The sequence below is a fragment of the Eucalyptus grandis genome, chromosome 4 (assembly GCF_016545825.1).
Source record: "Eucalyptus grandis isolate ANBG69807.140 chromosome 4, ASM1654582v1, whole genome shotgun sequence".
Classification (NCBI taxonomy): domain Eukaryota; kingdom Viridiplantae; phylum Streptophyta; class Magnoliopsida; order Myrtales; family Myrtaceae; genus Eucalyptus; species Eucalyptus grandis.
In genome coordinates, this window is record NC_052615.1 from 28314356 (window position 1) to 28330225 (window position 15870).

At 39.6% G+C, this 15870-nt stretch overlaps 3 protein-coding genes across 4 annotated transcripts; 2 read left to right on the forward strand and 1 right to left on the reverse strand.

Annotated features, from left to right (window-relative positions):
- The first annotated feature begins 3498 nt into the window (after positions 1-3498).
- Positions 3499-4878, forward strand: LOC104441641. The gene has a single exon (XM_010054804.3). It carries the CDS (start codon positions 3800-3802, stop codon positions 4319-4321), a length of 522 nt encoding a protein of 173 aa, XP_010053106.2. The 5' UTR covers positions 3499-3799; the 3' UTR covers positions 4322-4878.
- Positions 4879-6604: 1726 nt separating this feature from the next.
- LOC104441642 (protein SEH1) lies at positions 6605-10804 on the forward strand. The gene is made up of 8 exons (XM_010054806.2): positions 6605-6844; positions 7322-7433; positions 7675-7775; positions 8058-8135; positions 8904-9059; positions 9780-9892; positions 10103-10229; positions 10529-10804. Exons 1-8 carry the CDS (start codon positions 6686-6688, stop codon positions 10655-10657), a joined length of 975 nt encoding a protein of 324 aa, XP_010053108.2. The 5' UTR covers positions 6605-6685; the 3' UTR covers positions 10658-10804.
- Positions 10805-10914: 110 nt separating this feature from the next.
- On the reverse strand, positions 10915-15139 carry LOC104441643 (transcription factor TRY-like). 2 transcript variants are annotated; one of them, XM_010054808.3, is made up of 4 exons: positions 14604-15139; positions 14294-14381; positions 12495-12663; positions 10915-11390 (listed from the first exon to the last, which is right to left on the reverse strand). In XM_010054808.3, exons 1-3 carry the CDS (start codon positions 14662-14664, stop codon positions 12543-12545), a joined length of 270 nt encoding a protein of 89 aa, XP_010053110.2. In that variant the 5' UTR covers positions 14665-15139; the 3' UTR covers positions 10915-11390; positions 12495-12542. The 2 variants fall into 2 exon arrangements, with proteins under 2 accessions (XP_010053110.2, XP_018727771.2); XM_018872226.2 differs by lacking the exon at positions 10915-11390 and having other exon boundaries at positions 12132-12663; positions 14604-15138.
- Positions 15140-15870: the final 731 nt, after the last annotated feature.

Sequence of the window (15870 nt, forward strand, 5' to 3'; positions counted from 1 at the left end):
CTGCAAAATAACTATATAAATTGCTCATAAATTTGTAATTTCATTACAAGAAGTACCGGGTAACATTAGTAACTTACGAACAAAATAACTATTTCTACTATGAATTCCTTGTAGATTAGTAATTCCATTACTATCTTTTTATTTACATCGCATAGATTTAGTTATAAGTAGAAAATTATTTACAAAGAGAGACTTAACGGAGCACTATGATATTGACGATGCAAGTCGTTAAAACCGTTTGATAATCGGTAACTTAACTAACAGGCAACTAGTTAAATGAATTACCAAAACACGATTTAGAACTCCCAGCCAATGTTACATATCTACCATCAACCAAGAGTAGATTACTTCATTTTTCTCGAACTGACAATTTGAGTATTTCGGATGCATGAATTCTGGGGACATTGCTAATTTTTGTGGCTACTCGAAATATATGTGAGAAGTATGCATGAAACACAAGCCTTTTCTCTTATGCTTCCAAAGATAAATGTGACATTTTCAACATATGCTAATTAAACTTAATCCAAGCAAGAAAGTTGATGGTTGAGCAAATTGGGATTCCCGCCCATGCATTTCAACTTCTATGCGGACTAATTCTTGAAGTGGAAATTTAAGTTTGTCGATCGGATAAATTGAAATACTGTACTAATCTTATGGGCAGGCTAGCAGATGTCACATGAACCGTACTTGGTATATGACTTACATATAAGATATTTGCTCTGAGTTGTATAGGAATCAAATATAAATCACACGTTTGATCCATACACATAAATCCCTACACCGATTAATATCTCATAGGATTGATCTTTAATAATTTTAACTCTTTAACAAAAAGTAATAATAGTGGGGAAAAATTACAAATTCACCCATAATTATATTGTATGGGTGTCAATTCAGTCCTAAAAATAAAATCTTAAACATCTTGTGAGAAATTTCAATATAGTTCTTCTAGCCACTCACTAATGGAATCTTTGATTTGGTGATCCGTGTAAAGCGTCATTTCCGAAAAAGTCAATAACGTTAGTAATTTTGGTGACAAGTGGCTGGAATAATAAAATTGGAAATTGCAAAAAGTTTAGGATTGCACTAGCAAAATTTATAAATTTAGGACTGAATTGATTTGTTTGGGATCGGATTGGTAATTACCCAATATTTTGAGTGTAAAAATGAAAAATCATAAGCAAGGCAAGGTCAAAAAGTTACGTAAGACCGGACACAACTTAGTCTTATGCCAAATTAGACGTTGAACAGCACATGGACATTTGTTAAGAGTAATCACGAAGAAAAAAGGAATTATAAAATAATCAAAAGTCTTTGTCAAGGACTTCTGGTACTTAAATGATATTTGCCTCGAAAACCGGTAGTCTTTTTTTATTTTTTTATTTTTTTGTATGATTATAATGTCCATTAATCAATAACTTCCAATTTCACAAAGTACCATGTTCATGTTGTAAAACAGCTACGTCTCAAATATGAAATTATTTGAAATTTCGTCGTGCTGGGAAACGAACCTGAACTCAATTCTTTTTTATCCTAAAAAACGGGTATCTCATTTCTAATTTTTTTTTGGTGAAATCTTTTATTTTATAAACACATGTCTTGCATTGACTGTGATCATGAAGATGATATTTCCCTCAAAGGACGAACCCATTCATCTGTACCATCCGTGTGTGTAGGGTCAACAAAATAAAAATCCACTAATTCTGGAGATTTTTAAATTTATATGAATATATATTTGTTGGGGGGTTGAATGGTCTTTCTCTACAGAGGCTTGCTTAACGAGAGCAAAAGCAAAAATCAAACGAACCTTCCGCGTTCCCATTCCATCGGATTTTATTTAATTTGACTAGTCAGCAGTAGGCTGCTGTCTTGCTTCTCGCTTGCCACGACTGTGTCATCTTCGTACCGATGAAAATGATTAGACACCCGCTTCAACCCCATAATAGCCAAAATTGCATAAATAAATCATTAATTAATTTATTATATTAAGACCATCGTGTTGAGATTAATTAGGGGTGCATGACTAAAGAGTTAAATATTTACGTGGGCACATTCGTTTCGAATGCATACGCACGGTGAAAAAAAGAATTTTATTTCTTTAGTATAAATATACAATTGAGTCATAAGACTTTTAAATGATGCAATTAAATTTTAAAACCTATCGAGTTGGTGCAATAGAGTTCTTTTATTAACTCCCTCCAACTTGACAATTGGAAAATGTTAAGATTCGGATTCAATAGCATTTTTGTGATAAATTTTATCATTTGATTGCACATTTTGAAAGTTTTAACACTTGATTATGCTTTTGTAATGAGTTTTAGGAGTTTCAATACTTTAGTCATTTTTTCTATCAATACTAAAATAGGTTTAAGGTTTTTCTATCAAGGATGGATACAATAAGTATTGCGGAAAACAAGCGATCGATTAATAAAATAAACAAAATAATAAAATAAATTAGACACTAGATTTACGTGGTTACATCCACAAAGTGAATAATAATGAATTTTACTATAAATCAAGTAATACACGGAGATTATAACCATACTTGAGTCATTCAAACAATCTTAGTGATTTCCAAGTCTCAATTACGTCTAATAATGCACATAGTGTTTAGCCACAAAATTCTTCGCAAAATAATCTCTTAATCTCACGAATAAATTCACAAATCTTACCGCAATATTTCATGACTACAAATACTAATCTTTCTTGGATATAATTTACAAATAAATTTTGCTGAACCCATTGCCAAGCACCCAGCACCTATGGACATCATGCACAAATTGTGCGTCCCATGGGGTGTAATTCACAAGTAGAAACTCCTTTTCGATGCACTTCACAAATAACATCCCCTTGTTATGTATGTGTAAGAATCATATCTAAAATAATAAATATTTTTTAAGGAAATCTTCTCAAACTAAGAAAACCATTTAATTATGAAATCTATTAAAAATGAGAAACTACTTGAATTATGAAATTATTATTTTCGAATTCAAACTTGAGACACACACACACACACACACATATATATATATATATATATATATATATTGGCTTTGGGGCGAGTCAAGTGGCATTGATTTGGGGAGAGCGTGTCAACGTCCTTCTTCGGGAACAAACCAGGACAACCTGGCAAACGGACAACCCTCTGTGGTTCCAGAGGAACGAGCGTATCATGAATTGAAGAGAAAAAAAGAAAAGAAAAGAGAAGGACAATAATATATCAATTGAAAGTAATTAAAACGGTCCTTTGTCTTTTTTTTTTTTTTTTTTCTTTTCGGCAGGGGGATGGAAAATAGACATACTAAACTGGAAAGAACATACATATAAAAAAAATCGGGTCGTGCTCAATATTCCATTATCGTAATTATAATAACGCCGTTTGTGGAAAAAAATAAATTAAATTACCAAAAAAGATGAGAAAGACAATTCTGCCTCAGCCGCCTCTCACTAAATGCACAGCGCCAACCCAAACTGCCAGGACCGACAGAGAAAGAGAAAGAGAGAGAGAGAGTGAGGGGCAGAAAAGGAAAAAAGAAAAAGGAAGAAGGAGTTAATGTGGAGGGACATGGGGTGGACGTGAGGGTTGAAAAGGCTCCTCTTCCTCCTCCTCCTCCTTCTTCTCCTCCTTCTTCTTCAGTCTTCGTCTGCTACCTCCTACGCGTCTGATCCGTCGCCAACCATCTCTCTCTCTCTCTCTCTATAAAACCTTCTGCCTCCTGTTCTGACACGCCGCCTTCAATCATACCTCTCTGTGGACGCCGAACCAGTCGACGGAAGGAGTACGGATCGATCAGGGAAGATGGAGAAATCGCTGGAATCGTCCAAGCAGAAGCGCCTCGACCGGCCGAGCTCCGCGGTGTGGGACTGCGGGAGCGCCCTCTACGACTCCTTCGAGCTCAAGTCCTTCGAGCGCCAGCTCGGCTCCGCCATCTCCGCCCGCACCCTCTCCATGCCCCACCTCCCCGACCGCCGCGCCCTCCCCGCTCCTCCTCTCCCGCAGCCGCAGCCGCAGCCGCGACCGGCGGCGGCGGCGAAGAAGCGGTCCGGGATCTCGCGGTCGATCCAGAGGCTGCTGCGGTCGGTCTTCAAGCCGAAGCCGAGCCCGACCGCGGCGTTCGGCGCCGGCGATCGGTACTCCCGCGTCGCCGGGGAGAAAGACGGGTTCTACGTCGTGTACGACAAGTCCGGCGCGCTCACCACGATCCCGGAGGCCCCGGAGGTGGAGTACCTCGGGAAGCTGTCGCCGGAGATGGATCGGTTCGTGAGGAAGACCGCGTCGGAGAGGTTCGCCCCCAGTTCCATCGGCATCTCCTGCGCCTGAAAACCGGGGGACACGAGTAGGTCTGTGCATAAAAGTCGTCAGTTGTCATTGTCAGGTTTTAGTTCTTCGCCAAATAATCGCAGATCCATATGATCATTTTGTATAGTTTTTGCTCCATACTCGCGACATGTCATGAAACCACGTCCTTTCCTCTTTTGAGGGGGAGACAAGAGGTTAGAATTTAGGAAACCTCCATTGATGATACTATAATACTGCCAATGCTTGAGATGGATTAACAACGCGTCGACATCATCGTATCGCATGATGACACGATGGGATCGTTGAACAGACGAAACGGAGGAGATCGTGCATGGCCGGCGAATGATTTTTACGCGTGGTGATCACGCACGGCGGACGGGTTCCTTAGAATTCCGTCTTCGTTTGGATAAGCCTCTGCCCGAAATTGGTTTCCGGCTGGCTCGGGGTGACGTGTCTTCCTTTTTTGTCGTACACTAAGGTTTCGAGGTTGAAAAGTCCTCGCGGAATTGACCAAACCGAAGCTTTAGGGGGTGTACGAAGCTTCAATTCAATGGAGGACGACGACGACTTTTACCTAATCAAGTCTTGTCCCCTTCCGTTCTGTTTCCCACTCGTCCGATTACTATATACATGTCGTGTTTTTTTTTTTTTCCTATGTTTTCGTTCATTCTCTATTGCAGCCTAAGTTTAGTATTTGGGGGAGTACATGATTAACTTCAGTTTAGGAAAAATCCAAACGTCGGATCTTCCGAATTAGGTGGTGGCTACTGACGCAAATGCCAAGGGAAATTTCGCAGCAATTAGACTTAAGTTTCCTGGTGAACGTACTGTTTCTTCTTTCTTTCTTTCCTCCTTTATTTTTGGGGATGAGTGACGTCCTGGTATATACATCGATACTAAACTAAGGACAGAAAGAAAAGAGGGTTGGACAGCTTTCTTGAGAGGCAAGTTTGATGAGGGACAGACATGGCAATAAGCGGTCATAGCCCTTCGTCACGTTCGTAACAACCGGCTCTTCTTTATTTCCTCTTCTTCCTTATCGTGGCACTCACTTTGATCCTCAAGCTTCAGTTTTTATTCAATTGGGTTCCAGCTGATTTCATCCTACAGTGAGGTCCTATTGACATTTGACTGATAATTGATCGGCCCAGTGGATCTAAAATTTGTCACTTGTTGATGTGGTTGTTGACTTGTACGATAACATTAGCAAATTCTTTTCAAAAAAGTAAAAAAAAAAAAAAAAACAACAACAACAGAGAGAGAGAGAGAGAGAGAGAGATCAAGAGAGGAGTGGCAACCGACCTTCGACAGCGTAGGTCTTGACGAGAGCAACCGTGGAGAGGGCCACGAACCTTCGCATTGGACTGGGGAAGTGCAAATGCCCATCGCTCGATGGCAGTGGTGCGTCGTGGCTCCACCGCTGCGTGATGATGATTACCCTCGCTGATGGTAGTGCGAGGATCAATTGCTAGCATCAAGAAGTCGGCAAGGGCCGTTGATCTTATCTTAGCAGTCGAAGGAGCACCACTCGGTGCGTTCTACTTTAAGTTGGATTATAACGTATAATGCTGACAAGACTACATTAATTTGAAAGACGATATTGGTTCAAGTTTAAAATTATGACAGGGAAGTTTAACAAAATTACAAGAATCAAATTGAATTGGTTGCCATACGATAGATTTATAAGTTTTTGAATAATTTTCCAATTTATTACTTTTTAAATAGAAAAAAGGCACCAAAAGTTCAATATGTCCATTTAATGAGACCGCATCCAAAGGGAATTTTCTATCGAAATAGCTCGCAAGCTAAGTATATTGTTTCTCTTTTTGTTACGTGATAGATGTCACTAGCAAAAAGAAAATGCAAATATCAATCATCGCAGAATTCAAATATATACATAATAACAAAACAATGAGTCATAGAAATATTCGAGATTTTCTTTTATTTAAATTCAATCAACTCAATTGAGTACATTAGTTACTTAAGCTAAAAAAGAATCAAGTTGAATTGAAATAACTTATGACTCGAACTTGAGTAGCTCATGAACAATATTTTTTATAATCGAGTTGGACTTAAAAATAATTTTTCTAAGATTCGAGTTTTTCTTATTTCATTTTCCATTTTCACTCCAGTCGGGTAATCCAGACACTACCGACATACATTTGAGCGAAAATGACTTCCATGAACATAAAGGCCATGACGTGAGAATCCAATATATTTTTTTTTCAAGAAAAATTAGGCGATAAAATGAAAAATAGGCAATACAATTTTAAGGATATATACTATGATGTTATTATTCACCAGAGAAAAACCCGACAAAAGCCCTAGACACTAGACGGAGGTTTTAGTTCAGGCGGGCTCAGCTCATATCAATCGAGGGCGACGATGGAGAAGTCGCTGCTGAAGCTGGACAAGGGCACGACCTGCACCTCGTGGAACTACTCCGGCGACCGGCTGGCCTCCGGCTCCGTCGACGGGACGCTCGCCGTCTTCGACTCGCGCCACCCGGCTTCCTCCTCCTTCGCCTGCACTTCCAGAACCAAGGTTTTCCCCCATTTTTCTTTTGTTAGTCTTTTGTTCTAGTGATTGTATTTGGACGGCGCGAGCCGTCGATTCTAGAGAAATGGTGGGGCGAAGTGAATTTGCTCGCTGGGTCGATTGGGGTCGCTTGGTGATGGCCCTGAATTTTAGCATTTCGAGCAATGCGAGGCGATTGGAAGGAAAAAAACTTGGGCTTTTTAGTTTGTGTTGACTGATAAAGGAGCAGCCGAGTCGGCAATCTAGGCTGCTTGTAGTTCTGTTGGCGACTGGAAAATGTGATGTTCAAGCTAGAGGACAATGGGTCTGTCTCAAATTGTTAGCTGAATTCGAGTTGACTCTTCCGACTTGGTCGAAAAATTAGACCAGATTCGCAGTTCACAAGTGGGCTTTCATCAGGGGATAGTGTATCCCAGAATGAATTGCTGATGATGTATAGGGAACGTGCTTTCTGTTAACAAAAGCGTGAACTTTTCCCTGTAGGTGCATGAGGGGAGTATTGTGAAGATAGTCTGGGTTCCTCCAGAATATGGCGACGCGGTGGCTTGCGTATGCGAGGATGGAACTTTCTCGTTATGGGAAGAGCTTGTTGAAGGTAAACCCTGGGCTTTGTTGTTCTCTTTAACTTACCAGCAGGGTGGAAGGAATAGCAATGTGCTCTGGTCTGTGATAGGTGAAAATTGTGTAGGCTTAAATGTATTTTTAACTTAGTTACCACTTTCGTCCTGATGGAATTCAAAAGTCTCATGTGTGGTGGTTAGATACAGTAGGATGAGACGATGATCTCGTGAAGATTACAAAAGAACCTCAATACCACTCGTCCTTATCTTGTGTAGATTCTGTACCCCTCCAGTGGAAACTTTGTGAGCGCTTTAAAAGCGGTTCAGCTAAGGTGTTGGATGTCCAATTCGGTGTTTCTCCTTCAAGTTTGAAAATGGTGAGCCATATTTCATTTTCTTTTAATTTTTTGAGTTGTTGTCTAACTTTATGGATCGCCTGAAATTTTATTGGTGTGACGTCTAGAATTAGTTATTTGGTGCATTATGCTATTACAATGGGAATTCCTATTTTTCAGTTGCAAGTTTTGACACTGTCTACCTATTCAGGTGGGTATTATATGTTTTTTTTTTGGGTGAAAAGATGGGTATTATATGTTCTACCTAAGGGAAAAATAAAAAAGAAAGGGAGAATTATGAGCAGTTGTTTGATGATTTCACAGGTTGTTGCTTCCTCGAATGGGTATGTGAAAGTCTATGAACTGATGAATCCCATGGAGCTGAAGAATTGGCAACTTCAGGTGATCACGTCATCTAATTGTGCTTAACACACGACACTTGGCAGCTCATCTGTTGGTATACTGTCGATTGTATCTACTATCAAGCGTTCTCTCAGTTGGAACCAACTTTTTTCCCCTTTTCTGGGCCATCAGATTTTTTTCCCTTGAGGTTCTTCCTTTCAATACTTGACAAGGTTTTGCCAGTTCTTATGGCGGCTTCTTCTTTTAGATATCTTGATTGCATCTCATGAGGTAATATATGAAGGTATAATAGGTCAGAAATTAGACTCAAAAGGCTATAAAGTTTCAAGGAGGATCTTTGGCCTGGGTTTTTGGATTTGGGTAATATATAAAGGTAGAATAGGTCAGAATTATTGCTAAAAAATGTGAACTGTGAAATTACATTTATTCCAGGACAGAGTGGAAATAGAAAGAGGGTTTGTTTCTGGAATACACTTAATATAGCTTATCCTTTGTGATATCACTACGTACAGTATTATCTTTTCCAGTCAAAAAGCAACTTCGTTCTTTCTTTAGTATTATTAACTTCACTCGTGTCACTGGGATTTGAACTGATGTGTGTTGAGGCTATGTTGTGTGCTGATGCATGCTCCCACTGGTGACATATGTGGTCTTCACTCTTATTAATGTTGCTTAAATTTGCATCCGTCTTTCCATAGTTCAGTGCAATCATTTAATTGATGGATGTCGGCATTTCTCTCATTTGTTGGATGTGTTTCATAGTTCAAGAACCTCAATCCTTTTTTTTTTTTTTTTTTTTTTTTTCAGGCCGAATTCCAGAATGTTATCGATCTGGTTTCCCCATCTTCGAAGGCCTTGTGCTCATCAGCATCAATTTCTTGGAATCCACTAAGAGGTGAAGGCCAGGGATCAAGCTTTATCTTGGGTTTTAGTTCAGATAGTCCGCAACTTACTTCCTCCAAGGCAGGTTTCATTCTATTCATTCAATTCCTATGTGTACCATCAAAAGGTACAGCTTGCTTTAGTAGCGTTTCCTATGGAATCCATGGTTTCACATTGTGCATGCTTGCTTTGTGACCGGCTGTGTCAGATGCTCACGGATGCATTTCTAAATATAGAACTTGTTTGTGCTCCCATTTGTCTATGTTGAGCTTCTCATCCAGCTAGATTTTGGAAAAAAATATTATTTAATTTCTAAATGTAAAATACTGTAAATATTATGTGAATGAAGATAGTTAGTATTACTGATGAACACGACGTTATTGCAATAACTGATTTTCTCCTGTAATGGTATTCCAAGGTTATCCTAGATATCCATTGCAACCGTTGGCGCGGCTGCCTCTTCTGAAATATGTGACTTCTTTGGGATTCAGTGTCCTCTGGCTGGCTCTTCCTTTTTGTCCCTTTGCTTTCCAGTTGTGATAACCCTCATCATTACAGAAGTACAGCCCTATGTTTGTCTTGGTGAAATTTTTTTTACCTACTTAATATTGATGGGATTCAGTTTATTCATACGGGAGGAATTTATCACTTGTTAATGTGTGTTGAAGTTGGCTTAGATCGTTAGGATGAAGATATTGTGCCAAAAAAATTCTTTATGTTGGTGGAAATTCATGTACATGAGTAAGAGATTTAGGATGCTGCTGTAAAATTACATATTACACTTTCCTTTCTAATTTTCAGGTGTGGGAATATGATCAGGCCCATCAAAGGTGGCTCCCAGTAGCAGAGTTGGCTTTGCCTGACGACAAGGGTGATTGGGTTTATGGTGTTGCATGGGCACCTAACATTGGAAGGTATATGTGGTTGGTTTTCTGGCGTTAGTGTTTGCCCTATGATGTTAGACAGGATGTGAGTGATTCATATTATCTTGGCAATTTTGACTGTCCTGTGGAATAATAATCTATGTAGTAGATAACTGAATATGAAGAAATTGAATTTGTTGAGATCCCGAATCAGCTACAAGGTGCCTTCTTCACTGCAAATACAATGAAATTCTTTTTCAGGCCTTATGAGGTGATAGCTGTGGCAACTGAGAAAGGAATTTCAATCTGGCATCTTAGCCTGAATGTTGAGGTGGATGGAAGGCTCTCGGTGGAAAAGGTTGCATCTCTTTCTGGTCATGAAGGCGAGGTAGACACTCCCAGTCTATTGTCTTCAGATCTATGTGTCAAGTGTGAATGGGGGGCTATGTTGTTATAATTGGTCAATGGTTAGGAGTTATTATATAAAGTAAGAATACTGCGTGGATTATCGTTAAATTGGTGAAGAAGCTGGGGTCTTGCTAAAATGATCGCATCTTGCTGAGGTGTCTAGAAGTAGGAACTACTTATTACTCGAGTGCCTCGCGTAACTTTGTTTTGCCTTAGCATTTTTGTAAGACAAGTTGGATATGGTTGTTGGAAAATCATGTGTTGATTTTTCTTGAGTAGGTGTGGCAAATGGAATGGGACATGAGCGGAATGACCTTGGCAACAACCGCGAGTGATGGCTCAGTGAAACTGTGGCAATCTAACTTGAAGGGTTCATGGCAGGAACAAGCTACATTTGTGACTACTTAACTGCACTGATCCTTTTGAGGTCTGTTTTGTTTGTCACAGTAATTGGAAATCATATCTTGTAATGAAGAAATTTTTGCAGAAAGCAAAGTTAGTTTGGCTAGCTCATTAACGAAATTTTTGGTGGCTGATCTCAATTTCTTTCGACTCCATCCAATTGAAATTTGTTAATTTTCATGAGTAGTTGATCATCTGTTCACCCAACTTGCCAGAACCAGAACTCAATCCACTCATTCTTAGTTGGGACCAAATCTGTCTTCAAGAACTACAGGAGAAAAAGATGTTGAATCATTTCTGATTTGTTCGTACGACAAGAACTAATCAGTGACTTAAACAGAAATCCAAACTTGACAGGTAATACGCAGAAAAAGATGTTGAAAGAAGTATTTAAAGAACGGATGGACATGAGCATTAAAACACGGCAGCAGAACATGAAGCATCTCACAATCCTGGCCTCTAGATATCGAGTCACGTTTCTCTTAGAAAATGGGGTCACCCGGATTTTGACAACGACGTGCATGCACCGATCCAAAATCTAATGGATAGAAAAAGGAAAGTAGACGACTCCTCGGCCCTTTTACAGAGAGTTAGAATGGGCATGCACTGTTGGACCGACTACTGACGATACGACATACTTTCTGTACTGAAAACGACAATTGGGAATTTCGAAATGGCTCTTGTCGACTCAGCAAGTCAGCATCATGTTCGTTCATCAGGACCGGGGGGATCGAACCACCTGCAATATAAGCCATTATTTATATGGTAATTAGTCATGTTCTTGGCTCCATCCGTTGAAGCGACAAGAGGGGCACTGATTAGCCCAGCCTAGATGCATGTGAATGGAATCCGTTGTCCAGTCATTTACAAAAAAGAAAATATGACTATAGCATGACCCGTTACCAATGCAGCAGATAAAAAACTTATCTTATTCTGCTAATGATTAAGCCCAACTTTAAGGGCTTATAGTAATTGCCACCTCTTCGTGTAATGATATTTAGACGTTAGTCCCACTCTTATCTAACAGTCTTGGATTTTTAGAACATTGGTTATGGTCTTGTTAAGTTTTACAGCAGGAACTCAACAAGAAGATAATTATCAAAGAAAGCTCATTCACTATACTCTCATGTAAGCTCTTGCTTGTGTATATAAAAGCGTTTGGCATATTCTATGGGCAACTCTTCAAGTTAGTTGCTAATATATCACCACCTGCATTACTTTGCAAAAGCTTGTTTTTCTTGAATTTCTCCGCCTGGGCCTCAAAAAAAGTTACTGCAGAATAATTTACTATTTTGCCTTGCAAGTACTGTCAACGTGGAAGTTCAAAATGCCAAGGACATTTTTGTTTTTGTTCCTTTTTCTATTTTCCTATTGAAGGTATGTCTCAGAACTTCTTTTAACACTGCTCTTGTTGTTATTCTGGTTGGAAGAGAGCGTTGTAGAATCTACTGGCAATACTGACATGGTGACAACTGGGACAAAATGGGGAACATGGAATGATAGAACATCTGAACGAGCCAAGAGGGCTCTTTCAAACTTGTCGACCTTTAATCTACATTAGCAAAGAGTGTCCTAAAATGCATGGCACGAATGTTACTGAACCTAGAGAGAAGCTCCATCCTGCAATAAAACAAGTTGGTTTTAATTAAGATCCTTTCAATCTAGAGAGCGATGAAACCAAGTCATCAACTTTACTATCCAATGAAGATGGGAAATCCACATGAACATGTTATATCCACTACAAGACTGGTCCAAACCTCTACAAAGTCAGTCTAAGTAAGGAAGCTTTCAAAGATGATAGTTGAGAAAATGGTTTGCATGGAGGAGAGCCGATCTGAGGAACCTGTTGTTGTGAACATTCAAAAGAAGAGTAGCTCCTGAAGTAAAATCTTCAAGTCTTGGAGTTGAAGTCGTTCCTTTTCTCCGCATACGCCTCTTCATGCCTCATGATCCAAAACCTCTCTATTTCTTCCGCTTTGCGACCCAGGACCCGACCCGCTATCAAATCCCACCTGCACTCATATGACGCATTGTCATATGTCACGACTATATCTCCTTCTCTCACAGAATAATTTGCTCATTAAAGGAAAACTCAGTCACTAGCTTTGACTTGTTCGATCACGTGAGAATAAAACTCCCCATGACACGAGATGAACCTACTCAGGATATAATACCCCCTCCCAAGGTAATTGGAGATGGTAAACTAGATTAAAGATACTTATAAGTGATTTATCAAAGGTAATTAATTCATTTGAAAAGTGATATATAATTACACTTTTTAATCTCTCATTGATATCAAGTGGAGTCGATTCGAAATGATCAACTTTATGACTGGAGTTCCTTCTCTCTTTCATATGTTCACACTGTATCACTTTCAGCCACCTATATGTAGAGTAATGCCCGAATACAAAAAGTCAATTTATCGAAACATGTTGCAATAGATTGTCCGTGGATATTTGAATGACTCATTGATTCTCATACCGCCACACAAATCAAAATTAATCAGTCTCTGTTCGTATGAAAGAATGGAAGAAGCTCATCTTTTACCAACTCCAGACAACAATTTGGAATGCTTTATGGTACATCAGTGTACCATGCGTCTTTTTTATTACATTTTGCTGATATAACAACACATCATAGAGGCAAAAAGTTAAAAATCTCATGGTATGGCGTTTTTACAGTATATAACATAACACCATGCAATTGTATGGTCCATTATTGTACAACAGAAGTGTCCACTTTGTTCACGAGTTAATTCTAACGATAAAATGGCATTGGCATAATCCCCACAAACAATCTAGACATGGGTGACAATGGGCATGAACAGAAAAGTGCAGCTAACGCATGTGTCCTTGAGCTGTAAAACGACCAAAATTGGCAAAAAATTTAATGCAAGGTCAAACTAGAGCCATGTTCAGACAATAGGTGCCTGTTTTGACCTCCATTGGCCCCACATTACTAATTAGGACCCACTCGGACCTTTTCAATAGTGAAATACTCGTAATAGATGTACTGATAGAATGATGATCTCCCAGCATAAAGACGCTGCAAATATATATATAACCGTACCAAACTGGTTATTTTCTGTAACGGAATAATTTTTTTTTCCCACTCTTGGTCCCTTTATTTAATTTAACCTTTCGATATGATGCTGTTGCGCAGCGTGCCTTTCTTGTAATTATTCCTCTGCCTTTCCTGTTCATCATCACTCTCTCTCTCTCTCTCTCTCTCTCTCTCGGGTCACCAGAAGATTCTTTTACTTGTGCATCTTTGGGTTAAAAAGTCAGAAAAAGAAGCAAAATAAAGTGTGTAGCAAGGCTAGGAAAGTGCATGCTTTCTTCAATATTCATTCCTAGAGGACCACAAGAAGGGTTACCATGGCTGAGCATGAGCCTCCTTAGAACAGTCCTTTTGGTGTCTGGAGAAGTTCCTAAACGACCTGATATGATACATGCTAATAAATAAAGAAGTACAGTTATCTTCTTCTGGAACCCCTTTCAAACCAGTGATCTTTATGATGTGATCATCTATGCACATGCGCACGCTCACGCAGACACGCACACGGGAGCTTGTGGTTGTAATTAACCATGCAAACCAGTAAAAAGATTAGCATGATATTGGGCTTGAGAATTCGATAATTACCTGTCTCCGACTAGTCTGTACATTCTGTAAATGAGATCTTCTTCTTGCTCCGTCAGTGTGATGACATCCCATTCGATGCTACTCACTTCTGCAAATTAAACCACAATACATACTGCGTTAAGAGAATGATACGGCTGATTATGATCCTTACTCTCAAAGTAAGAGAAGCCAATAAATTTGTTAAAGGAAACCCAAAATAAATTTCTGAAAAGGTGAGCATTGAATGAGCTGTTATGTTTTATATTTGTTTGTGTAGATAAATCAAGAAGAAGCAGATGAGCAGAGTTTGATGGTAGTGGAAGAAGGATACCTTCCGAGTCGGTGCTTGAAGTTGATGACTTCTTTGCTTTCTTGCGTGCGCGTTCATCCATTTCTTCTTCTCATACCAGAGAGAGAGAGAGAGAGAGAGAGAGAGAGAGAGAGAGTTTAGGTGAAGGATTTTGAATCAACTCAAGTAACTGGTTTAGAGAAGAAAGAAAAAGAAAAGGAAAAAGAGTTGACTTGACACAAGAGGGGAAGAAACTGGAAACAGAATGTGTAAGCTTCGCAGATATTACCGACTCCAAGAAACGATGAAACAGAAGACAAAAGAGAAGAAGATGGGGCTTATATGAAATGTTCGGTGCTAAAGGGGCAACTCTCGCTTGAAATGAAGGGGCTCAACAAAGAAGCAAGCCTCCACAAAGTAGTGTCCTATATGTACATGCCAGCGAGAGAGATCGAAAATAGTTCGTGCAACACATCACGATAAGAAGGCAAGAAATAAGACAAGGGAAAAAGGGGAGAAATGTGGAAAAATTTGAACAAGAAGCCCCCAAATTTGAAGACTAGTTTTTGGGGAAGGTAATGATTATCATGCAAAGTCTTGCATGGAATGGCCGGTGCAAGAGACCAGACACGCAGGATGTCGGGGGGAGAGAGAGAGAGAGTGTGTGTGTTGACTTGTAGTTATGTCATTTCACCATTTGTCACTCATGGGAAACACAACTAGCTTCACCTAGCTCTTACTCTAGTCGAGAAGTCTCTCACTCACTGACGGATAGATTCATGCATCAATTAGATGTATCGGTGCGGTTGTCCTTTGCCATGTCGATAATTTCATGGGACTTACATTTCCACGAATAACTTCCTACGTGCATCGATAAAAATGCAGACATCTTTGATATTTTTCGAGAGATTATAACAATTTATATCGTCGTGCCTCATATTATTTTGTGAGTTTAAGGCTAGTAAATTATCGCGAAGCGAGGATTGCACAAAACCCCTTTGAAGGATATAATCAAGCACCTTGCGGGTGTTGATTATGTTGCTAATGAATAGTAATTTAAGCAACGCCACACGTACCTGGTACCCAGAGATTTCACTAAAGATCTCACTTGCTTCAACACCGATTCTGGTAAGATTTTTCAGTACGTTTAGCATTCCTCTTGGTATTTTAGTAAAAGATGTCTGTATCGTTCACGTGGCAAAGTAGTACGCCGTGATGGGCAGTCCTGAGATGGTGGGCCTACCGGAAAGCGCACATTCTGCGATTGAGGATGAAACCAAGCGGCAGATTGCGCCGATCTAGGGCCCCA

What these genes read in the sequence shown, in the direction of transcription:
- LOC104441641 (XM_010054804.3), top strand. Translation starts at nt 3,800, where the DNA reads ATGGAGAAATCGCTGGAATCGTCCAAGCAGAAGCGCCTCGACCGGCCG.
- LOC104441642 (XM_010054806.2), top strand. Translation starts at nt 6,686, where the DNA reads ATGGAGAAGTCGCTGCTGAAGCTGGACAAGGGCACGACCTGCACCTCG. An exon ending in CTCCTTCAAGTTTGAAAATG is followed by an intron (nt 7,776 to 8,057) that starts GTGAGCCATATT and finishes ATGATTTCACAG; the next exon opens with GTTGTTGCTTCCTCGAATGG. An exon ending in TGAAGAATTGGCAACTTCAG is followed by an intron (nt 8,136 to 8,903) that starts GTGATCACGTCA and finishes TTTTTTTTTCAG; the next exon opens with GCCGAATTCCAGAATGTTAT.
- LOC104441643 (XM_010054808.3), bottom strand. Translation starts at nt 14,664, where the DNA reads ATGGATGAACGCGCACGCAAGAAAGCAAAGAAGTCATCAACTTCAAGC. An exon ending in TTCAAGCACCGACTCGGAAG is followed by an intron (nt 14,382 to 14,603) that starts GTATCCTTCTTC and finishes TTTAATTTGCAG; the next exon opens with AAGTGAGTAGCATCGAATGG. An exon ending in TACAGACTAGTCGGAGACAG is followed by an intron (nt 12,664 to 14,293) that starts GTAATTATCGAA and finishes ATATGAGTGCAG; the next exon opens with GTGGGATTTGATAGCGGGTC.